Here is a 24,844-nt window from a genome sequence, read left to right as displayed (position 1 = left end):
ACAGAAAGAAATCTTTGGATTTTTACCTACGGCCCAGTAGTTGAAGAAAGCAAAAAGGAAACTTCAGTGTTTAATTTCTCGGTCAAATTCCTAGATATTTGAACCTTTATTTCAGAGCGAACTGACTTTTTAAACAAGCGATTCACAATTTTAAGCATAGCGGAGGCATGGCAAGGGAAATTTCCAGCCGTCATCGAACACTTGGCGAAAATGTATGCACTATTGTTTACATTTAGTGGCAGTACTCTCCCATGGGATTCTTTCAGCCAATCATAGCCTGGAGCATGCAGTTCAGTCCCACTTATTGTGCACGTGAGGTCAAGGTTGGACTATGAACTCTATGTGACTAAGCAGTTTCACTGAGCAATACTCACTGTAGTTACTATATTTTTATCTAAATCTACCGTGACGCGCGGTGAAACGACACGATCTTTCAGCCATGGACGGCGAAGAAGTAAGAAATGGCAGCCACGACGAGAACCTTGAACATTTTGATCTCAATCTGGCTTATCGTTTCCTCGATTCACTCCCCAACGATGTTCACATCTTAAACAATTTGCCAGATCCGTTGAAAATCACAAGGATCAACCTTGCCGGAAACAACGTTTCAGTTCTTCCCGATTCAATAGCAAACTTTCTGAACCTTAGAGATTTGGATATCTCCGAAAATGGCCTGGTTTACATAACTCCACGAATTGGCGAACTTCGGAACCTCAAAAGGTTGATGGCAAAGAACAACAACATGGTCGATTTACCGAAAGAGTTCGCTTTTCTTTTGGCTTTAGAACATCTCAATTTAAGCGGTAATCGATTTGAATCGTTTATGCCGGAAATGTTTGAACTTCTAGCTCTCAAAGCATTGTATTTAGGAGGAAACAGAATCGATGTTATTCCACCAGATATCCATCGTCTTCAAAGGTAAGGTTTGCAAACAAAGGCGGTTCGAAATTACTGTACCTCTTCAGCGAGCAGTCCCTGCGCAAAATTTTTGTTTATCTTCTATTTATGGTCCAAGGGAATTTTAATCCTTTGCTTTTTACCGCTACCTTTTTTTAGGATATTCATTTCACACCAATCGACAGATTATGGTTCTAACTTGCCATAATTTTCCCCAATTTCTATTCGTGCAGTATTGTTTAATTTTAATTGTTAGACCACGTTTTACATTCACGTGCTAAATCATTCAGGTTGCGTAAGTTTGTGATCCCTATTGGAGATTCGGTAAGGCCTAAAGGAACGCTTTATTCTTGATCAATTCGTCTTTCTGCTAAGTTTTGGCTTGTTATTTGTTGTATACCTCCATGAGATAAATTTTTCAGTGTGAACAAAGTCTGAACATCAAACCGTGTTAAACACTTGTACATAACTGAGGTTATGCAATCAATAAAAGATCGATCGCTTCGTTAGCTTACTTAAGGGCAAGCACGTTCTTTTTCCTTAAATTTTTTCTTGCGACACGTTTCTTTTTCAAGTAATCCATTTGCCTAATAAATCTATTAGCTTAAGAGAAAAGGTTTGTAATTCAGGTATTATCATCTTAATTTATATTTAAATTAAGATACCTAAACAATTTTAAAGGCAGATTTATAACACAATTCTAATTTACCATACTTCACACAGGTTGGAAATTCTCTATCTTGGTGGCAATCAGTTGTCATCTGTACCAGCTGAACTGGGTATCCTGCGCAAGTTAAAGGCCCTCAATCTGTGTGACAACAAGATTGAATCCCTTCCCTCAACATTTGCAAAACTGACGCATTTACAGTCTTTGCATCTTCACAACAATAGACTGACGTTGCTGCCTGTTGAACTTGTAAAACTGCGAAACTTGGAAGAGTTAAGTCTGCGAGAAAATCCTCTTGTTGTGCGATTTGTTAGAGACATGGCATTTAACCCTCCTTCATTGTTAGAACTAAGTGGCCGCTGTATCAAAAATACTGGAGTCAAATATGGTCCACAAGACCTCCCTGTACATTTACTTCAGTATCTGAACAGTGCTCGCCGTTGTGTGAATCCATGCTGCAAGGGAGTGTATTTTGATGCAAGAGTACGACATATAAAGTTTGTGGACTTCTGCGGGAAATATCGTCTGCCTCTTGAACAGTTTCTGTGCTCACCACATGCTGATGAAAGATGGGAAGATTGTTCCTCAAGCAGTAGTGAAGATGAAGCCGTTGGTATACCTCGTGAAAGAATGAGGAAAGTTCTCTTAGGATAAGAGTAAGTTCTAGCACATTGCAAAATATACAGCCCCTATTTGGGACTTTTAATTCAAGGTTTGCTTTGATTCAAGAGACACAAGCCTTGGTTATGACTGAAAGAAATACTCCTACAGCATAACTTTGCATCTGTTGTCTTCATGGACACAACAGACTCTTTAGGAGACACTTTTTTCGAAGATGCCCCTGAATAAAAGTCCACTGTCAGTCTGAAACCCTTTCACTCCCATGGTATTTATGGGTATATCAGCTCTCCTAACTGTAAAAGGCAATAATTTTCTTTCTTTTTTTTTTAACTTTAAGTATTTATAATGTTAATTTTGCCTAGTGGAGTGCAGCTTGGTCTGAAGTTTTACGCATGATTTGAAAAATCCAACTTGCGCTGCACCCTTGTTTCATTTGAATTTACAAGTACAATTTCAGACCAAAATTGCACAACTTGAAATTCATTTATCATTTTATTACATCCATTTTGAATTTGAAAACTTTATGAGCCTAAATACAGGATTTTAGTCGTTACTAATATTTTATTGATCCAATATTGAAGTATTGTGGACAAAAGTTGCAAAATTTGCAACACAGTGGTTTCTTTGTCTTTCAGTTTCCTGCAATGCAGTAGGTTTCTTCACAAGAGCCTCAAAATCTGTTAGATTATTTCATTTTAGTGTTGCTTTCTCATTGACCAGAAAGATGCAATTTAGAAGCAAAAATATTTGTTCCTGATTTGTTCTGCTGAGAGCCAATTAGATTGTACAGATCACCAGTGATTTCAAAATGGATGTAATAGAGTAAAAACTCACATAATATCTGCTTTTCTTCTTTCCTCTCTTTACCCGCCTCCTTGAAAATGTATCAGTATTATTAGAAGAAATGCATATGTGGTCAGTCTTGGGAGTTACAAGGTGAACTGAATCATAGGGCTGTTTTCATGACAGGAGTTTAAAGAATATATTTTTTGAGTCTAAAATTTTGGGGAATTTTGACAATGTGGAAATTATTTTTAATCTGACTTTGCTGGTGAGAGAGAGAGAGGGAGAATATGTTCCTAATTCATTGTAAATGAATGTACAGGTGACTATCTAGTAGAGTCACAAGATAGAGTTGTAAAGAAATGTTGAATTTTATATATTTATTTCTACAACAATCGAAATGTTATGTCTATTTCTCTGGTGTTGATTTTTAAGCGTCAGATTATGTTACAGTAGCGTGATAGTTTGATGTAAAGAAATGCAAGTAGAAGTAGAATTCCAAAGTAATTTTTCTCAACACAGGAGATAGCCTCATGCATTCATGTATCTCCATTGATTATTTTATTTTATTAAGAAATTCTGAAAAGCAATTTGTGATACTGTGAGTTAAAAGACCTTAAACTCTGTACACTGCTGGCAATCACAGTTGTTTTTTGATCTAACGCCAAATTCTTGTGACCAATTTACAAGGAAATTTGAAGCAGCCAGATGGAAGGATTAACAAACTTATCTTGGAATTTAAAGGTTGAAAAAACCATAGGAACTTTGTCTCACATGCACTAATTTTAGCTAGTACTCGGAGATTTTAAAGTGCACACACAGGTAGTATGAAAGTCACTCTCCTGTCCTTTTATGTTGTGTTTTATTCTGCCAGTACTTTGCTTCTTTAAATTCCTATATTGCATCTGAATGGTCATTTATTTCTTGATGACGGGGCAGAGAGAATTGAAATTGACACTCAAGGCTGTGCTCCAAGAAAAATTGAGGGAAGCCCAGTGCTCTGAAACTGTGAAATCCAGGGTGCCCAGCATATGCTTTTTATTAAAAAACTAAGATTCCTGAGCCACCCAAGAGCAAAAGTAAGGTGCCAGGGGCCACTGGGTGCTGCTAGAGCACAGCCTTGACTCTATTTTGAAAAAATAGAGTAAAGCATACATTGATTGTGAACGTACCTACTGTTAAATTTGACTTTTACATTATCTGTTCTCTATGGAGATGGACATTTTTGATTTTCAAAGAAGATTCTCCATGATTTTGCTCTTGAGCTAAGTTGAACTCGGAAATAATAGAGGATAGGAATAGAAAATAATAGAATGTAATCAATAGAATGAAATATGTGAAATAAGAGCCGTGATATATTTTATTTTATTTTAGTTAGTACTATATATATTGTAGATAAAGAATTTCAGTGAATGGGAAATAAATGGAAATGATCTAACTTAAGGTTGTTAGCCAGACATCTCTATAACAAAAAGTAAATGGTTTTTGCCAATTACCATAGCCTTTCAGTTGGCAATTCACACTTTCCATTTAGAATGACATAAAAAAAATGCCCTTGTCCAGAAAAGTGCTTTGGAAATATTCTACACAGGCTGTAGGTTGAGCCTACTGTGACTCCATAATAAAAGAAAACAAAAGTAATATTTTAAGCTTTTAGAGAGAAGAAGACTTAAAACCTAAGCGACTGAATAACACGGCTGAATTCCACGATTTTGAATGTCTCCAAGATTTCAAACCTATCATAGATTACAAAAACTGAAAGAAAGGAAATGAAAACCTTTGGTTGAATAATTGTCCTGAACACTCAAACACCAATTCAAAAAACGAAACCATGGTGCATATCTCTACACAAACATCAGAAATGTACGCTAGAACGGTTCAATGATACAAATTAAACGGTATATTCTATGGATTTCCTTATTTTATCTTTCTCTGTCTTCGGCTTAAACTCTGCCTGAGTTTTGACCTGGAAACAGGTTTCACCGGTTTGCGACTTGGACACAAGAACAACACTTCCTTTTCGTTGCAAATCTCCCTTAACAGTTGGCAATGCATTGGCATTCAAATCCGGGGCATCTCCTTTCTTAGGCTTAGTGTATCGTGATTTAACAGAGGGGAGGGGTGGAGAGGAAGCCGTTGTCGTGGGTTCTGTGTAAAAAAGACTCTCTATTCGGTTATTCATTGATAGTTTCTTCCGAGGAACGCTCTTCGATTCGTCGTTTGTTTCAGTGAAGATCACCGGGTTCTCGTAAGCTTCATGAACTTCGTTGTCAGCTGAACGGGTCCTGGTTCTAGTCTCGAATTGAGAAACATCTTTTCTTGCCCTTGGGGGCAAGGAGTACTTCTTTGCTATGGCGGTGTTTGGCTTCGTCACATCGTTACCTAGAATAACACCGTGGTGGTCAACTAAGGAAGACGATGGGGAGTATCGCTGTTTCGGGGTAGATGGTTCCAGGTCAGTTTTACCTGCAATAGAGTACATTTCGATCGTGCATTTTGTTGAATTAAAACCTAAGTAATAGTATCAGCCAACAAAGCAAAATAAATTATCACAAAAAGCCAATGAGAACGCAAAGAAAAAAACCACATATTTAAAGCGCGGGAAAACACGGGTAGCCAAGTCGCGATTGGTCATAGTTTTGAATTTGATTGGTTGCATGAGAGGATGGCGTAAGTTTTCTGGACCAATCACATAGCGGAGTAAAGCAAAACTAAAACAATCCAGAGTTACTTTCGAAAGTTGCCCTGACAGTGATAAAAAGTTGATATAGGGATACATATATGACACATATCAAAAACATACGAGTCAAAATTGTTTACACCGATGACAAAGAGACCTTGTTTTTATGCTACATTTTGACTCATGGAGTTAAAAAAAAAAAAAAATGGAGTTTACGAAGATAAAACCGGGCGCAAAAAATGGTTACGGGGATGAAGTGAAATGTTTTGCATGTGACCTTCCTACCTGCAGATTTAGAGTCGGGTAAATTATCTGTGCTAGGCGCCTTTTCAATGTGAAAACTTCCACCGTCGTCCCTGCAGAAACAATATACAAGAGTTTTTGTTAAAACTCAAAGTGATAACACGCAATGCGGGTAAACGCGACCGACTTATACAGCTTCGGTTCCGCATTTGATTGGTTGAGAAGTATGCGCCAGATTTAATTCTTTCCCATTAAAAAGCGCAGTGAACAAAAAACAACGCAGACCCGAATCAACGCTTTCGACACTTAGTTCAAAACCGCACTATACCCTCTGTCTTGTGATCGATGTTGCGCGACGTCTATTGGTCTCATGCATGTAGATAGCTAATAAATACAACTGCGTACCTATCACCTCTGACAAGCAAAGTGGGAGTCGACTCTGGTATAGTATCCGAACGTCGAGCAGCCATTGATATTCTCCGTAGCTCTGTAATCGTTACGCCTCGTCTCCTCAAACGAATCTCCAGTTGAGATATCTCCTCTTCTTTCTAAAATATTTGTGACAAATGTCTCATGGAAACTCAAAATACTCATCTAATAAAATGTATATTAAGTCACTAAGTTAGAGGGGCGAAAGTGTACTCTATAGAATGACCAATAAAAGTAGGTGACGCCCGAAAGGAGTACGGCTTTATTTTGAGGCTTCAGTTACACGGGAGGTGGAGATGAGTATGCCAGCCAGATTTTAGGGATTTCTGTTATCAAAATATCTACAAGGGACTATGATTAAATTATCTGAGACACATGTAATTATAATGGTAATTGAACTAAGTGAAGTGCAATTTGGGCTGAATTCGTACGCGTGATTTCAAAATCGAACGAGCGCGCAGCGCGAGTTCGATTTGAAATCACAAGTATGATTTCAGACCAAAATTGCACGATACGAGGTTCAACTATCACCTTATTACATCCATTTTGAAACCGTCCAAATACAGGACTTGGTCAATTCAAATATTTTATTGATGCAGTACTGAGCCGGTTTTTAAATAAAAAGCAGAACCGGAAACGCTTTTACATATTATTTTGTATGCAAAACAGAAAGACTTTGACGTCATATGTAAAAAACTCAGTCAAGCGTAAAATGATGCGATTTAGAGCAAAAGTTGGTGCGATTCGCGAATAAATTGCACCAATTAGAGCCAGTCAGATTACAGGCACCACCAGTGATTTCAAAATGGATGTAATAAAACTGGTAATTTATGCAAGGAATACCATTATTCTGTGGTAAGTATGAGGAAGAGCAAAGTTTTTGTCAAAATCAGTTAATGAGGGATGTTGGAAAGTTGACCACTGGAGCAGAGCCTCCTTGCTGAAAAACTCTTTGATTCCTCTCACGCCGGCCTGGTTCAATCTCCAGTCTGGTTTTTTGGTTCTTCCCCGGGCGAGGAGAGTGGGATCATTTCCCGAAAACCGCCTCCCGGTTAGCTCAATGGATAGAGCGCTGGACTGCTGCGCGGGAGGTCGAGGGTTCAAGCCCCAGCCGGACCAATACTCAAGGTCTTAAACTAATTGAGAAGAATATGCTACCTTTCTATAACATCAAGAAATGGTTAGATATCCTAGTCTTCTCGGACAGGGACGAATAAATGGAGGTCCCGTCTCCTGCAGGGTTGGGGTAGGAGACGTTAATTTCCCACACACGAGATTACTGTGTGATGGATGTCCTTCTTCTGGGGTGGGATGGGTGGGATATTGGGCGCACTTAATTTGGAGCCTCGCTCTGTTGTGCAACCCTCACCACACTCTGGTGAAAGTGATTAAATAAATAAATATGCTACCTTTCTATAACATCAAGGAATGGTTAGCTAGATATTCTAGTCTTCTCGCATAGGGACGAATAAATGGAGGTCCCGTCTCCTACAGGGTTAGGCCGTAGGAGGCGTTAATTTCCCACGCACGAGATTACTGTGTGATGGATGTCCTCCCTTGGGCCGGGGATGGGTGGGATTTATTGGGTGGACTACTCGCATGGTTCGCATATGTTCCGTTCTAGTCCTACCCTACTGCGGCAATGCAGTGAAAATGGTAAGAAAAAAAAAAAAAAGAAAAAAAAACCAACATTGGCTGGCTGTGATGCCTAACGTCAAACGATCTTAAAAAAGTTACTCACTGTTAACTCAACACCTGATTCACTTGAGATATAAGAGGTTTAAAAGAGGTCTAGAGATGTCTTACCTCAGCTATCAGGGTTTTGAGGTTGGAATTCTCGGCCGCCAAAGCAATGAACTTTGCTCCTTTAATTCCTTTATCTTGTGAGGTTGACGACTCACCGCTGCTCTGACTCACGGAGGTGTTCGTTGCACCACTTGTAACCAAAACATTCGGATTTCGTCTCACTGCTATGAACTTTCAAGCCGGGAGAGAAACGTAAAAAATGAATAGACTTATTTTAAGACCAATACTCATGGTCTTAAAACAAGTGAGGAGAATTTGTTACCTTTCTATAATCAAGAAATGGATAGATATTCTAGTCTTCTTGGATAGGGACGAATAAACCGTAGGACCCGCGTCTCTTGCAGGGTTAGGGGTAGGAGACGTTAATTTCCCACGCACGAGATTACTGTGTCGTGGATGTCCTCCCCTGGGGTGGGATGGGTGGGAATTGGCCCTGAAAAGCCCCCATGGGGAGTGGTCAAGTAACCTATGTATATATGTATGTATGAATCTTTTAAGTGTTCCTTTAGTCTAGCGGTGCGAAAACGAGGACAGTAGTCGGCGGATCAGTTGTCGAAAAGTTCGTCGGAAGATCCTCGTGTTCATAATAATGATAAAAAGAACGTGATCCTTGGGCTAGAAAGTGGTTACTGCCCCTGCGCAGTAGAAGGTTTGTGCCTGACAGTGTGTCATCATGAAAGCCGGCCTGGGGTGTCGTGTTAATAATTCTAATGGAGCAACTTATAGCATCCCTCACCTTTGGAACAAATACCAAACACAGTGTCACTGTGGTTGTGAAGATAACGAAGAAAGCTGTAAGAGCAAAGGAAATGTCTTGCGCTTGTTCAATCATCAGTGCAGCAGGGACACCAACCACACTCAAGATGACAACATTGTACACAGACATTCCAACATAGCGTGAGTCGTTTAGGGCGGGAATTTTCACGTGCCGAGTCTCCCACGCGAGGAACACTCCAAACAAAAGAAGCAGACCCTTAGTGGCAAATAAAACGCCAAACCATATCGCCTTGTGCTGGCAGTCACAATATTCCCAATAAGGCAATGTGTCATACTCCATTCCATGCTACAAAAGAGTTAATCCAAAAGTTTTACACAAAGTAGGGGAAGACTTAAAACTTGTAGGTAAACTAACTGTTGTAGAACATTTTTTTTCAGGGGTAAGAAGAATCAAGTTCGTATCACTTAATTCATGTTTGACTCTTTCAGCTCTGTCATGATTTGAGAGGAGTGTCTTATTACGCCTTTTTTCTTATTTTGGTAAGTTAAATTAAAGGGGGCGGATCCTGGAGTTTTTTCATAGAAAGGGTCAAACTTTTTATTGAGAAAACAAAGGTTTTTTTCAACAGAAGAGCCTAACTGAGCTAAGAAATATTTCAAGACGGTAAATTCTAAACACGTCCTCTTGAGTTGCAACATGCGATCTTGTCGTTTCAAGAATTTTGATGTCAGGCGATTAGTGAAAGAAAAACCCATAGGTCCATTGGAGATGGGGTCCGAGGCCCCACCCCACCTCCTGACCCTCCTGACCCAGATGGATCTGTGAATAAGTGAAGTTTGATGATTTTCGTCTGGCATAGGAATTCTTGACAAGCAGGGAAACAGAGCGTCTCGATTACAACTCGATCGCTTCCTAAAGAGGCAAGATACTTAAATATCATTTTCCGTACCTCAATGGTGCCGTTTTGTAGCTTTCTTGTCAGATGGTCGACTCCACTCCAAACACTTAGGGTTAAAACATCGACCAACAGCAGAGCGCCAACAAACATGAAAAGTTTTCCATCTTTAATAACCTTTTAATGAAATAGTCATCGATCGATCAATCAATCAATCAGTTGTTAGTCAGTCAGTCAATAAGTCAATCAATCAATTGATCAGCCAACTAACCAATCAACGAATAGATATATCAATGAACAGATCACATATGTCCTTGTGATTACTATCTTAACTATCAAACTTTACGGCCTTTATTAGTGTTTTCGATGCGGCGTGTATTCAAGTGAATACGGTAATTTTGATTTCACCGTAAATCAATGAACAATCATCTAGTAATAGCCCTTCAGTTTTTCCGTCTTCACAGGAGGCTCTAGCAGATGGAGGGAGGTGGGGAACTTAATTTGGAATTTGGTGCAGTCCTTAGAAAAACTTTTTCTACGTTAATGGTTTGGAAAAGAAATATAACTGATCAGTCAAAAAATTTAATACCCGTCGGAGAGGGAACAAATCGTTTCCTTACCTTTTTCCGTAATTTACGGTTGGTGAATATGACGTAAACCCTCCATAATTTGGCAAACATTGCGCCAAATGCGGTGGTGAAGCCAAGCGAAGTCAGCCATATTCTTGCCTGAAGTAAAAAGATGAAGAGAGTTTTTCAATTGCTTAGGTTTTGCTTATTAACTTTGCTCCGTGATTGGTCGAAGAAAGTCGTGCCTCGTCTCAACCAATCAAATGCAAAATTTAAATCAGTCCCAATGACTGGTCCAGGAAGCTCATGCCCCATCTCAACCAATCAAATGCAAAACTAGAACCAGTCGCAATTAAGTCACTCGCATTTTCGCGCTTCAACAGGTTGCCTGTTTTTACTTTGAGTTCCCATTGGTTAATGATGACGTTAACCTTTTTTCTGATTGGTTGTGGTGATGACTTTGCTTTTGTTTACGACACTCGATTGAAAACTGCTCCATTTCTTTATGATTACATTTTGAAGACCATTCGTTTTACATGACAACAGTTGATAATAATAATTTATGGATCTTACCTGACAGTTGGTGGAATATTGATCGGCTGATATCAGGTTACCATCCAATCCAAACATAAATACGGATATATACATGGTGATACATCCTATAACAATGGTGTCATTAAGACGAGGGCTTGACATCTGAATGTATCTGTCAGCAAAATTGAATGCAGAGATAAGGAACTGACGAGTTGGAGATCTTAACTAAATTTGAGTCTGCTAAGAGAATAAAAATCTCCTAGCTACCTGTAATTCCGAAGTTTGATGTTAAAAACCAAGAAGCAAACTGCCAAGATAATACAGAGAACAGTGATTGCACACACAACTCCATACAGTACAGGAGATATGGTCATTGGCTTTGATTTTAGCTTGGCACTATCAGACGGTGGACCAGCGCCTTAGAAACAAAAACAACAGCACGTAATTTCGTTAATATAATATTAAACGATTACATACTTGATTACCATCTTTATCGTCATCGTTGTTATAATCATAATCAAAATCGTCATCGTCATCGTTAACGATCATCGTCATCATCATGTCATAATCTTTGTCAGTGTCATCGTCATCTTTATTGGAATAGTCATCATGATCATTTCTGTCCCGTCACTGTCATCGTTATCATTATCGTCATTTTCATTGTCGCCATCGTCACCATCACCTTCATCAACATTATTCTCATTGTCATCTTTGTCAACGTCACCTAGATTGTCTTCGTCTCCTAGATTGTCTTCGTCCTCTAGATTGTCTTGGTCGCCTAGATTGTCTTTATCACATAGATTGTCTTCATCACCTGGATTTTCCTCGTCGCCTAGATTTTCTTCGTCACCTAAGCTGTCTTCATCACCTAGATTGTCTTCGTCATTGTTATAGTCGCGTCAAAATTATTATTGTCATCGTCACTATCATCTTTATCATTAGTTGACCTACCTTGCCAGATAAATCTAGATGCAGGGACGTCAAGAATACTATCATTTTGTTGCAGATATAAAGAGACAGTACTTTCCTTCCAATCTTAAGGAATACAAATAAAAATATTTACTTAAGAAAATAATTTCAGGTTAGGTCTACTGAGTGCCTGTACAAGAGGTGACAGAATTTCTTCACCTTGTTACCAGATACGTAAACAAAGCTCTCAGACACTCTTGATAGTTTCAGAAAGATTGGTAAGAACAAGGCATTTTCGATCTGAAATCGTTTTCTTCGATCTGAATTTGTCTTCCTCACGGAAAAGACACCAATCGCAGTTGACTCGAAGCGAGGGAATTGGTGCTAAAATAGTCACCTTTCCTAGTTTCTTGGTTGCCAGTTTAACGGAGGATAGTTTTGAACCTTATTACCGTTGCATACTGTTATACACATCGTTGGTTGTATATCTATTGAGTCATTACGTACAAGCACATAGAATATTAAGGTACGTTATTGCTTTAATTCCTTTTCTAACCTTGCAGTTGTTGAATCTTCATGTAACCCATCCGATCACCTTTGGATGTAAATTGTACTGGTCCCTTAAAATGAATAAAAAATATAGGGATCACACATGCGAGATGAGGAACTGATGTCGTTGTATTACTTATCAAATTAAAGGGGTGTTAACAAGCTTTAATCTACGATCTCTGTGCCATGTTCTTGGTCGTGCTTCTACCCAGCTAAAGGTACCGATAGAGTGTCAAGACAAACTGACAGAAACGCTCAGAGATGTACCTGTGGCTCTTAGTATTGTAAAGGATTACAGCGCAAAAATGTTACCTTTTTGGATCAGCTAGGAGGACAAAAATCTCTCCCAATTTTTCCTCCAAAATTCACTGCACCTGTCCATCATGGTTCTCCGTGAGAGTAAAAATCTTCAAGAAAACTTTGTACTTACTGTGACGCCTTGGAACTTGGTTTTATTCAAATAACCCTTGAACTGCTCCATGATATCTTTATTAACATAAGTGAAGTTAGCTATGGAAAGGGAGGGTTTTAATCTTCTGAGGTGTTCCTCTGTCCTTTTCAGTGCCAGTGCGATCGCCCAGACCGCGTCGTATGCAAACCCACCATCAGTCTCCCATAAGACCTTACCAGTGGTGTTTTGGTATCGAGAACTTAGCTGCCTAGGAGACTGTGAACAAAATAAAAAGGGATAGAATCAGATTATCAGTCTTGCGCCTCGTGGCATGAAGAGACAAAGATTATTACCACACCCTCTGAGCTGGACAAGACCGGAGTAAAACGAGGGGCGAGCGGGTAGTTCCTCATCTCGTCCCACCCCCGTGATAATCTTTTGCTACAGCCATGCTGAACGAGTGTCATTTCGGCTTTGCGTGTGACGAAATTAAAAAATCGCAAAATAAAGCTAAAATGAATTTTGATACCTGTCCAGATTCTGTTATAGTCGTTTTGTCTGGATTAATCTTTAGGTTGTCGCAGGAGATGTATCTATTTACAGCTTTATTCATCTGCTCTACGGTGCATCCTATAGACTCTTCATCTAAATGTTTCTCCCACCAGTTCGCACTAAACCAGCCTGGTATAAGCCAAGCATAGCGGGCACCATACATCTTGTTTTGAAACGCCTGGAGGAAGTCAAAAGGAAAACTTAAAGAGTAAAACTTCAAGTTTTTTTTTATCATGAAAAACTCAGTTTATATTTCTTTGTAATCCGATAAAATCATCTCGATCCTAGGCCCTCTTCGATGCTAAACGGTTTGTTTTCACCTCAGTTGTGCCTAACAATCATTTTGAATATCTATTTTCGTCTTTGATATAAAGACTTAGATTTTCATGACTCGGGATATCAAAAGGAGAAATATTCTCCAACGAGACTTTTGTGTAATAAATTGATTTATCTATAGTTCAGAATACCAAATGAAGAAAATTGAAAGATGACGACAGGAGAGGAATAAGAATTGTAAGATTTTATAATATAGAGGGAGGTAAATATGTATACTAAATAAAGAAAAATTTCAGATATGATAAGAGAGAAAACTTATGTAAACAAATTAAAAGAAAAATAAATAAATAAATAAATTGATAATAAATTGATTTATCTATAGTTCAGAATACCAAATGAAGAAAATTGAAAGTTGACCACAGGAGAGGAATAAGAATTGTAAGATTTCTGTGATCGAGTTACCAGGCAAAAGACCTTTCTTGCGCTTTTCTCATCAAAATTTCCAAGAATTATCCTGACTTCTTTCTCCTAGATGGATCAACAAAAGCAAAATAAGGAGCTTGGCTGGACGTCTTCCTAGTATAAGCATTGAAGTGGCAAACGTTTCGGGAAAACTTTCTACTGGATGTCACAAAACCTCGCGTGCATATCAAATGAAAGTTGCACAACGTAATTGGCAAAGGTATGTTGACCAACATATGTAAATCATTAAATAAAATTAAATACGTCCTCGTGCAGTTGTTAACTTGTATTTAATAACAGTTAATTGTCTAGTTACCAATAAGCTCTTCACTTGGGCTGCGGGATCATCCACAAAGGTCTCTGAGGTAAGGATTTGAATATTCGCGTTTGCCAATTCTTCTTGTAAGTCAGTAGTAGTCTAAGAAAAATTGTAAATGATCAAGTAGTGGCTTCGTCATGGTGATAGTCGTCCTAACTGATAATCAACGTTATCTCGGAGACAATGACTGACGTTGCGACACCCTGAGCGGAAGTCACCATCTCAGTCTGCTGAATCAGAAGTCGTCTTTACAATCTGATAATGACTTCTGATCAAGCTATCGAAATGTAACTTATTGTCACTGACTGTTATAACATGACGAAAGAAAGCACGCTCACTGATTGGTCAATTCAGTGTCCACCATTTTCCCATGAGTATATGCCGCTAAGGTGAGCAAATGCAAAAACTAGTTTTCGAGCGCTTGTTTTATCTGGTCATTTAAGATTTGTTAAACAAAAGGGAACTCTTTTGCTTCAATGTATCAATGTTATGTTATATATAAAACGAATGGTTAACACCACAGCGTACACTATTGCGTTATGGATGCACTTGGGAGGTTTGTTAAGCACTCCATAGCTCAATAGTGTACGATCTGGTGTTCACCATTTGTTAAATATTCCTTCGCACAGGAAATTTGCTGTAAAGATTAAAACATGGACTATTACAGACTATATGATAAGCTGAATCCTACATGTATTTTGATTGGTTCTAACCCATGATCTATTGGAGGACAGACGCATAGATGACGTCACCATTAACAACCTTTGGTTTTTTCATCGTGTAAAGCAAGTAGATCCTATATTGCTGTGTATCTGTTCGGTAAAAGAGAGATTTAGCAGCGCGTTTACGTGAAACGTGAACGGCAAGAATGACCACGTCACCTTTTTCTTCTCGCCATTTTTTCACGTCTGCCGGTTGCGCTTTGCCGTTTCTACGTGAAAGTAACCCGTTCCGCGTTTTCCGTGTACGTAAGATTTTCTTTCCTTTTTCTCTCACAGAGTAGAAGTTAATGGCTGAAAAAAGGGCACCAAAATTATTCCTTGTAAGTCATACAAGGGCGCCTTCAAATCCACCTTGACGTGAGGTCACGTGAAGTTAAAGCAGCAAGGTTCACGCTCTTTTACATGAAACGTGAAACGGCAAGCTGACGTTTGTTCTTACCAAGAAAAAGAGTTATTGAATCGTCTTTGCTTTGCCCAGTTTCCAGTTAGCCCCAATTCCTACGGCTACAAGAAGAAATGGTCTTACCTCAGAGTTGATAATATCATTCTGCGCTATCAATCCAACTTTTAACCAGTTGAATTTTCTCAGAAGGGCCACTCGAGCCTTATTGCACGCAGCGTCGGATGGTATTGTTCTAAAGAACATGGGATATTTCTCTTTCTTTGATAAGGTCGGAGACGTTGATCCGTAGGATACCTGTGTGTGAAGAGAGTAAAACAGTAACAGTTAATGGTGTGGTCTGGTCGGGTGAGAGTAGTCCTGGGAAGGACTATTGTTGGTGATTGACTCCTCGACAAACTGAGCGTAAGTCATCATTAATAGAGAGATTTAGCACCGCGTTTACGAGAAACGTGAATGGCGTGACCACGTTTTTCCCGCCATTATTCACCCTTTGCCGGTTGCGCTTTGCCATTTCTACGTGAAAGTATAACATGTTTCCCGTTTGTCGTGTACCTAAGATTTTCTTCACTTTTTCTCAATTGCCGGAAAAAGGGTACCAAAACTATTCTTTGTAAGTCATACAAATCCACCATGACATAAGGTCACGCGAGGCTAAGGCAGCAAGATTCACACTATTTTACGGGAAACGTGAAAGGGCAAGCGGACGTTTGTCGTTCCACGTAAACGCGGTGCTAAATCTGTCTAATGCTAGGTCAGATCTAATAAAGACTTCCGCTAAGCTGCTGAAAGGTCAGTCACTGCTATCGGCAACAGTCCTTCTCAAGTTGAACACTACTTTCACCTGAACGATTAGACGACACGATCAGAACTTTTGCAATTCGATGTAACTTGGAAAAAAAATGTGAGACTGTTGTCTCGGGCGTGGGACAAAGAAATACTTGATCACCGCGTGAGGACTGGATTCCCAGAGTCGCGTTCTGTAGGATGTCACACATTGCTCCCCTCCCCTGATTCGTGTGGGGGGGGGGGGGGGCGTTGCGTGGCATCGCTTAAAACGGAAGTGCAGGAGACTTGGAGTCCCCAAACCAACCCGAGAAAAGACAAAAAATAAGAGGACTTTCAATAAATAAGTGTCCTAAACTAAAATTCGACCAAAATAGACAATATTCGAAGACTTTTCTAACAATCAATCGAGGAAAATAATCACAATGGAATTCATATGATGTAGACTTTGCTTAAATTAGACAATACAAATCTTTTCGAAAAATTGTTAGAAAATCGGGCTGAAGAGAATTGGCATCTGTTTGATATATGCCTTTCCTTATCGCATACGGACGCATTCTAAAGAATTATTTCATCATTTCTGAATTAATGTAAAGAGGAAAGTTTAATTTTGAGAAAGATTAAAGTACACCAGCTGATAGGGCTTCCAATCAGCTTGATCAATATTTAATATCGTTTAAAAAAAGGAAAAAAAAGTACTCTTCTGAACAACGTCGACATTATGGTGATGAAACAATTTCATTGATCAAATTCCCTCTAGTGCAATCAGTTTCTTTTTCAATAATATTAATTATAGATTGGTCTCAGCACCTTGAACTAAAGTCCATATTAATGACAACGTTTCATGTGGCTATGGCAAAATTAAACAAAATGCCAATATTTCTCGGATAAAGCGCTAAAGCTGACAGGAGGTAAACCTTCACTCGTAAAAGTGGTATCTAACTCTTTAACGCCTCGATCATTATATATTGGGGAATTTAAGCAAACCACAACGGCGACGGCAACGAGAACGTGTCAAAACAAAAGATCTAATGGGCAGAATAATAGCCAGCACGTGCGTTTTAAAACTTTGTACATTTCTCAGCCGTCCTCTTGCAAAACAACAACGTGAAATCACCAAAATCGGCGTCGTCTACAAATGGAAACCGCGACTGAACGACTCCGTTTAATAAAGAACTCGAGATTCTAGAACTAAAAATGCTCATTTGAGCTTGTAGAATAGTTACCCCTTAATTTTATTTCAGCATGCACTTGCTGAGAAATCAACTACATTGCCTTTTTAATTTCCTTTCATCGCCTCCTGTCTGGTTCTTCCTAAACGCGCACTAGACAAAGTCTAATTGCCTCTTCTTCTTTTACCACTTAACACAAATTAATATCTTCCGTTTTTCAGCTTTTATTTCGATTTCATCAAAAGTTTTGTGTATTTCCTTAAAGAATACCTACTTTATAATCACCTATTAAGTTTCCCTTTCCGAAAAGGTGTAAGATAACAGCAAATCTACGAACATCATTTTTAGTATACTCTTATTGGAGAGCATAAACGTACGTCTCAGCTTGTTTGTTTATTTTATCCGCCGCAAAGTCTCAGTTGAGTCGAAAGTGCATCTGAAGGGAACGAATTGATATCAGTTCCGCTTCATCATTGTTTTGAAGCCTAAACTTTTGTTCACGCAACTTTTCAATTGAAAATATCGGACAGTGAGTCAAGCCTGTTGTAATGGAAATCGGGAAAGAGTTGCAAATGAGGGAGCACGTACTTAGCGTCTCACCTAAGATAAGGATGGGCCAAACTTGTCTTTGCACTCCCAATTTGTAATTGTTAAAGAACATTATCTATAAAAGTCACAAAACGTTAATTAAAATCATGCTGATATAATCGTGTGAACAAAATTACAATCCTTTAACGGCTGGGCATCGTTAAAATTAATAGCTAATGCAATTTGATCAGGGATAGCTTGAGCACTTAATATGATATGTGATTATTCTTCCGGATCTCTTTGTAATTTTCTTTGAGTAGTTTGAAGGGTAATGCAACTATTTGTTAAATGAAAAGCTCAAAGTCAGAGAACCAGGTATCATGCAGCTTTCTTAATCTAGACAATGATGAATTTGTTGTGAATCAATAACTTACGTACAATGTTCGTATAAACAATACTTGTGTATTTTTTAGGCGTCCCTAATTTATTCAACGTGTTATTTAACTTATTTTGTTCTCAGACACAATTTATACTTCCGTGAGAGAAATCTAAAAGAAGGTTGAGTTAAAAGAAGGCATCGATTTGAAGAAGAAACGATCTTTCACATAACAGTCGCTATACCTTGCAGAGTGCAAATAACTGATGAAATATTAAAACGAAACGACATGCAAACAAGAACCATTTACCATAACAACTGCGCAATTTTCGGTAAAGTTGATTCGTTTTGATTAAACTTTGACGTAGACTTCTTAAATCCGCTTAACTCATTAATGTAAGGGTTTTCATCTCCTAAATTAAGAAAGGAATCTCGCAGTTTAGCTAATATCTGCTTAAAAGACGAGTGTAGATAGCTTGAAATTAAAAGTAGAAGAAAGCTTAGATCATTAGCATTTAACAATCAAAACAATTCTCCAGATCTGCGTGAACTGCTACACAACACATTAGTTTAAAGATTCCGCCACAATTTGACATAATAAATTTGCTTAATTTGTTACGAAGTTCTGCAAGGCGTGACTTCCACCTAAACCAATCTCGTCCGTACAGAGACCTTCCAAGGAAGAAAAAATAACATCGATTTCTCCTCTTGCTTTAAAAATACTTTGTGCTCCTGATTAAACATATATTGTGTCATGTTTTATGATCGCACTGTCATCTCCAAGTTTAATCCCGTTGATAAAGTAGTCGCCCTTGTTCTGCTGGTCGGCTGTGTATACAACACTCGGTCTCGCAACAACTCGCGGAGACTTGCTTTCAATTTGCTACTTCGGAGCATGTAAATAACAGGGTCAAATACGGGCGTCAACAGGACAGCCGATTCAGTGAGAGGATACAGCAAGTGAAAGAAATAATTCGCATCAATCGCGTTTGTCTCCTGAATTATTATGACTGCAATTGTCGGCAAGAAACAAACCACAACCGCGCCAGCTAAGTAAGCAACTGTTCTTGACGATTTCGTCTCTTGAATATCCGCGGCGTTTCTTGGCGTTGTTAACTCATGACCTATTGACACACGAATCCGTCGAGTTAGACAGTAAACTTTACAGTACACAAACATTGTCAGTAAAATACAAGGTACTAATAATACCCCGGCTATAACACCAAATAAACCCGAGCGCGCTCCCGGAGAAAATCGTACGAGTGTTATAAATGTGACCCATATGACCCAAACGAGAGAAATTGTTGTAACGAGACGGCGCTTGGTAACGAAGGCTTGATATTTGTAAGGTTGAAATATGGCTAGATATCTTTCCAATGTCATAAGAATTATTGTTATCACAGACAAGCCAGTGAACATAAAATTTGTGTACGAATATATGACCAGAGCGATACAGGAGAAATCTTGCTCGGGTTTCGTCAACTTGCTTCCTTGATATGCAATGAACGAAGGATGCGTTATCAGGCCAGTTAACAAATCGGAGGTAGCGAGAAATAGAATGGAAGTATTGTAAATGTTTCGTAGCTCCGGTTTTCTCAAAACACCAAGGAAGACCATGACATTTGCGACAATTGCACAAGGACATGCCAATGCCATAAATGCACAGGTAAATACAGTCACAGCACTGGTTTTGTTGTCTGGCTCATAACGCACGGTATTAATCACCAACGGGTGAAGATGGTAACACGCTGTCGGTGGTAAAGAAGTCGGCGTGCTTGAATTGTGCATTTTACTCCACATATTTCCTCCTCTCCTTGAATCCAGCTGCCACAGATTGTGTCTCTTTTTCTGCTGACCAAATTCGTCTAAGCAAACAGTCGTCAAGGAGTAATACTCAGTTGTCGGACATCACTCAGCCTTCGCGTTTGAAAACTTGACTTGCAAGTAAATTATTTGGGACACTTCAAAGATGTAGTATTTCAAAATTATTTGCTCGGAAATTAATGTTTCCAAGAATTTAAATCTCTGATTGGTGCGAATTGATTTCCGCTTCGAAACACGTGAGCTTGAGGATGGGTTTTTAAAAGACTGATTCGGTAACGTAATCTCCTGTCTCTGAGATTTGCGTGTTACTGAGTAAACATTGATATCACCGAGATGTTTTTTATGGGAGCACTATATAAAATTTGAACCTCTTTTATCTAAACCCAGAATGAACAAAACTTAGAGAACAAAATACAGTGATCCTTTGTTAATGTGTTACCAAACACAAACCCTTGTGCTAGCTTCTGATTTCGACACCTGTTCGTGACAATTATTATTCTAGAAAAAGAAAACCGGCAAAATAATAGACTCACTTTTGTTGCCACTATTAACCAAAACAATAACTTCACCCACAACCGCACGAAAGACATTTTGATTCATCGACGATCAATGCAGACTGATAAACGACGAGTTTTTGAGATGCATTTTAGCACCCCAGCACTCAATCCATATAAAAATTAATGTAGGGTTCTACCAAAATTTTTAGTCAGGTATTGCTGACGTTTCGTTTGGGTCGTATTGTATGGCGATCTGCTAAACAAGATTAGTGTTAATTAATATTTCATTAGGAAGTGATCACATTTTGAAACATATTTTTGCGCCCAGCTAGCGTCTTTCATCTACTGTAAAACTTTCATGTCACAGAAAACTTGTAAATAAGGTCAATAAGGCATACGTTAGATGTCACAATAAGAAAGTAAGAAAGTTCCTCATCAGTTCGCTCTTAAACTTAGAGCGTGCAAATCATGTTAGGTTTGACGCAAATTGTATTGCAACTCGAAACAGACTGGCCTCCAATCTACATTCACTTACGCAAATAAACAGCGCCCAAAAATCTTTTTCACATGCAAATATCCTGTTTAACTTTCGTTCGTCGATACGAAATTGAAAGATTGGAAAGTTTTGACAGAGGAACCTCGATTTAACGAAGTGCCAAGGGATTGAGGAAATTGGTTCGTTATATCGAGGGTTCGTTATATCGCGGATCTGAGGCACACATTTTACTGTAACTTTAGCCGGGCTGAAACTGAAGTATCGTTCGTTATATACAGGTTCGTTAAATCGAGGTTCCACTGTAACCCTATTTTGGCATAAGAATGTAAGGAGTTTTTGCTTGTACGTGCTCAGAATTTCAAAGGTTTCAGGGCGGTATCAGTTGTCTGTATTTGTTTGTAAGTCGCAAATTGTTGGCTCGGGGACAATTTTCGCCGGAAAAGCTGATCGTCGAAAATATTGTCAATATTGGATAAAGTCATCAGTTGAATACCTCCGTAGTTGGAAGTTGCTTTGAAAAATACTATATTGCCACCTTCTTTGAACTATCTTTTAAAACGTCCTTGGTTTCTCGAGTCAATCCAATCCCTGATTAACCTTCTCGCGAATATTAATTACAAATCTCTTTAAAGGACAAAGTTCTCTATTGTACGATGAGTATATCAGTGGTATTGACAGTTACGTCAACAGAGTCGCCTCCTGCAAGCAAATCAGTGAGTGAAACGGAGCAGCATTGTTGAAAACGACGCGAAATTAGCGACATATCGAGAACGAGGGGGGCTTGAGTCGAGTTGAGTCTGACCCAAGCCTCTCTTGTTTTTTCACTACTCCGCTGCTACGGTTTATTACATCACACTTTTCTTTACTAACAAAACACTCAGATCAGGCTAAGGAAAAAGTGACAACAAAGACATTAGTGACAGGGACACAGCAAAAGTGACAGTGAGAGCAAGAAAATCCACTCACACCAACAACAACAGTGACAAAAACAGTCACACTAATATCAGCAGTGACAGTGACAAAAAAGTCACGCCAGCACTGACGGCACAAAAAAATAGTCACGCTATGAGTGACAATGACACGGACAAAAACAGTCACGCCAGCACTGACAGCACAAAAAACGGTCACGCTATGAGTGACAATGACAGTGACAAAAACAGACACGCCAGCGCTGACAGTAGAGTGCCAAAAACAGTTACACTATTATCAACAGTAGCAGTAAAGGATTCTGTGATAATGATACCGATTGTGATGGAAATCAACAGCATCCTCCATCAGTGACTATTGTAGTACAAAGCTTCTGTGAGGCTGAAGCTAATTGTTACGCAATAAAAGTGCGCGCAATGAACACACACAGCCTTTCTGAATACTGTTACAGAACATCTACATACCATAAGAAGATTCCAGGTCTTGGAGTCCTCCGCAATTCTCTCTGACACCACAGAACATCCCGCTCCGAGTAAAGCTATCATCGTTGATTCTTTGTTGATCATTTCAAAAAAAGCCCGCGAGGCATAGCCCATTCTGCACTAAATTGATGAAAAAGTGATCAGAAAAGTTCTTTAGTTTATCAGACAACCACAAGTTGAAAACTGAAGGCTGTATTCCATTTTTAAAGGTCCTAAAGATTATTGCAGCAGTGACTTGAATTGACTTTATTCTGAATGAACAGCTTCTAAAACAAGGACGTAGCTGGGGGGGGGGGGGGGTCCGTGGGGTGTCCGTGACCCCTCCTTGGTAGGCCTTCTTTTGAGCAAACAACCTACAATATTCAGGTGGTGAAAACGCCATGACAATATCTTGGCCTGCCTACTATACTCTCACTGCTCATCCCAAAACTGTAACATTAAGTAAAACATGCACGGCGTGGAGGTCGACATGACAATCTGGTGAGTAGCCTCTGTGACCCCCCCCCCCCCCCTTTGCGTGATCCTGGTTACGTCCCTGTAAAACGGATCAGCCTAAACACCCTGTAAAAAACGAACTGACATCTTTTTCTTGTTCTATTCAATACTTTTAAGGCTTTTAAAATCTTACCCTTGCATCTCCTAATCTGAGAAAAGAACCTTTTAGGCGGAACATCGAAGTTGATTACAAGGGGGGTCCCATTTACCTTCCTCTGTTTATTACATACAATTTATCTCTTGAAAAATGACCTTGGAGGTTTTAGAAATCGTCTGAAAAGTGAGCAACCAACCATCAGGAGTGCTTGAAATTGTTTTCTCTCACAGGCGATCAGAAGGCAGCTTCTACTTTGATCAGTTTATTATTAGTTTATTATTAGTTATCGTAGTCGCGGTATGAGAACCAAGAAAATCTCTACCGGTCGAGGACATTTTTAAGGTGTAAACACAACGCCAATATATGAAGTTTACCCAGCAGAGAAACTTTATACAGGTATCGAATCGGAGTATAAGTTTTCATATCTGGCGCAAGAGAGAGAGAGAGAAAGGATCGCTGATCATTATAGGGTAATAATCCACGTGCGCCCTACAGCAATGTTCACCTCATACACGAGATGGGAAGTGGCAATGCTGAGGCAATTTCAAGTGGAGGTCAAAAAAAAATAAGCCCATTTCCGTCAAATACAGAAGCTCATTCCCAGAATGGGGCTGATACAAGGCATTTAATAAACTTATGAATCAGACAATGACATATCGCAATCTCTAGGAGTGTTTACAGTAGAGCATGATATGGACACTGAGCAGATTATTGGATTACTGAAGTTACAACACTGCTTGATATGAATAGGATAAGATAAAACATCAAAGTCTGTGTTCAAAGTTCAGCCTGATCGATGAAGTATTCAAGATACATTACGGTGGTGTTACACTGATAAGGATCTTTGTTGTCATCTATGAAAATGAAATAACAAGCTTTGTGTATTTTGTAACACAAAGTGTTCCTATCTTTGTTGACGTTGGTAAAAACACTTATCAAAGCCAGAGTTTATATTTTAACGATATAGGACAGCAAATTCATTCCACAAACCTTTCTGTTATTGTGATATCAGCTTATATATTCGGCACCATTTTGTAAATGGAATATAACTTAAGGGAATGCTACATTTGTGACTTGAAGCCAGCACAGTGTTTTCTCTAGTCAGACTTAAGACATTCATGTTAGAATACCGCCTACCTTTGTATCATTTGCGTGAAGTTGTAAACTATAGCCAGTTGGTAAGACCTTTTGCTTGTCAACGTCTTCTATAGCCATGGAAACGGCCTCTTGAATAAACTCGCCTTTCGTTGAGGTTTCACTTCCATTAGACACTCCACTGAATGGAAAAAATCCCCCAATATGTAGAGTTCGAAGAGCAAATGTTTCTTGCACTCTAAAGATGTTTGTTACGACGAGATATAGGAATGTCACGAGGATTCTGGTAGAAATCATCGCTCTGTTAAAAAATCTCATGAGACGAAGTTGAATAGTGACTCGAGTGGTGAAATCAAATGTTCTCGGTCTCAAAATGTCGATTTGTGCTTGTTTAGGTATGGAAGCCCGTACTGTTGAAATCAACTTTGTTTCGTTTCAACTGTTTACAGTAATTAGTTAGAAGAATGTAACGACGCTTATGTACCTTCGTTAAGCCTTTTTGACATACTAATGTGGCAAATATGACAGGATTTGTTTACCTAAGTCGAAAGGTCGCGTTATTTGTGGTCTTTTGGGTGAACAGTTTTAAACCGGTATTTTAGATGAACCCTTCTGTCCCTCAATACAACCTTCCCCTCTCTACCCCC

At 39.1% G+C, this 24,844-nt stretch overlaps 3 protein-coding genes across 4 annotated transcripts; 1 reads left to right on the top strand and 2 right to left on the bottom strand.

Annotated features, from left to right (window-relative positions):
* Nucleotides 1–323: 323 nt before the first annotated feature.
* On the top strand, nt 324–4,406 carry LOC111329758 (uncharacterized). Its single transcript, XM_022934526.2, has 2 exons — nt 324–918; nt 1,621–4,406. The coding sequence occupies exons 1-2, from the start codon at nt 440–442 to the stop codon at nt 2,216–2,218; spliced, it is 1,077 nt and encodes a 358-aa protein (XP_022790261.2). The 5' UTR covers nt 324–439; the 3' UTR covers nt 2,219–4,406.
* On the bottom strand, nt 4,311–24,774 carry LOC111329756 (gamma-aminobutyric acid type B receptor subunit 2). Of its 2 annotated transcripts, none has more exons than XM_088728854.1 (18): nt 24,240–24,774; nt 22,493–22,630; nt 15,549–15,719; nt 14,298–14,399; nt 13,982–14,047; nt 13,221–13,421; nt 12,731–12,967; nt 12,308–12,371; nt 11,794–11,877; nt 11,110–11,260; nt 10,882–11,014; nt 10,360–10,467; nt 9,794–9,916; nt 8,863–9,189; nt 8,127–8,297; nt 6,297–6,439; nt 5,934–6,004; nt 4,311–5,350 (listed from the first exon to the last, which is right to left on the bottom strand). In XM_088728854.1, exons 1-18 carry the CDS (start codon nt 24,513–24,515, stop codon nt 4,860–4,862), a joined length of 3,057 nt encoding a protein of 1,018 aa, XP_088584980.1. In that variant the 5' UTR covers nt 24,516–24,774; the 3' UTR covers nt 4,311–4,859. The 2 variants fall into 2 exon arrangements, with proteins under 2 accessions (XP_088584980.1, XP_088584979.1); XM_088728853.1 differs by having other exon boundaries at nt 4,311–5,434; nt 24,240–24,772.
* On the bottom strand, nt 18,003–20,600 carry LOC111329759 (histamine H2 receptor). Its single transcript, XM_022934527.2, has one exon. The coding sequence runs from the start codon at nt 20,082–20,084 to the stop codon at nt 19,044–19,046; it is 1,041 nt and encodes a 346-aa protein (XP_022790262.1). The 5' UTR covers nt 20,085–20,600; the 3' UTR covers nt 18,003–19,043.
* Nucleotides 24,775–24,844: the final 70 nt, after the last annotated feature.

This window comes from Stylophora pistillata, chromosome 7 (genome assembly GCF_964205215.1).
Source record: "Stylophora pistillata chromosome 7, jaStyPist1.2, whole genome shotgun sequence".
Lineage (NCBI taxonomy): Eukaryota > Metazoa > Cnidaria > Anthozoa > Scleractinia > Pocilloporidae > Stylophora > Stylophora pistillata.
The sequence above is the reverse complement of the archived record's forward strand: the minus strand, read 5'-3'. Positions and strand labels throughout refer to the sequence as shown.

Coding starts and splice junctions, on each gene's coding strand:
- LOC111329758 (XM_022934526.2), top strand. CDS start 440: ATGGACGGCGAAGAAGTAAGAAATGGCAGCCACGACGAGAACCTTGAA. Junction 919..1,620: donor GATATCCATCGTCTTCAAAG/GTAAGGTTTGCA, acceptor TACTTCACACAG/GTTGGAAATTCTCTATCTTG.
- LOC111329759 (XM_022934527.2), bottom strand. CDS start 20,084: ATGTGGAGTAAAATGCACAATTCAAGCACGCCGACTTCTTTACCACCG.
- LOC111329756 (XM_088728853.1), bottom strand. CDS start 24,515: ATGAGATTTTTTAACAGAGCGATGATTTCTACCAGAATCCTCGTGACA. Junction 14,400..15,548: donor ATGATATTATCAACTCTGAG/GTAAGACCATTT, acceptor AATTTTTCTTAG/ACTACTACTGACTTACAAGA. Junction 9,190..9,793: donor TACAAAACGGCACCATTGAG/GTACGGAAAATG, acceptor ACTCTTTTGTAG/CATGGAATGGAGTATGACAC.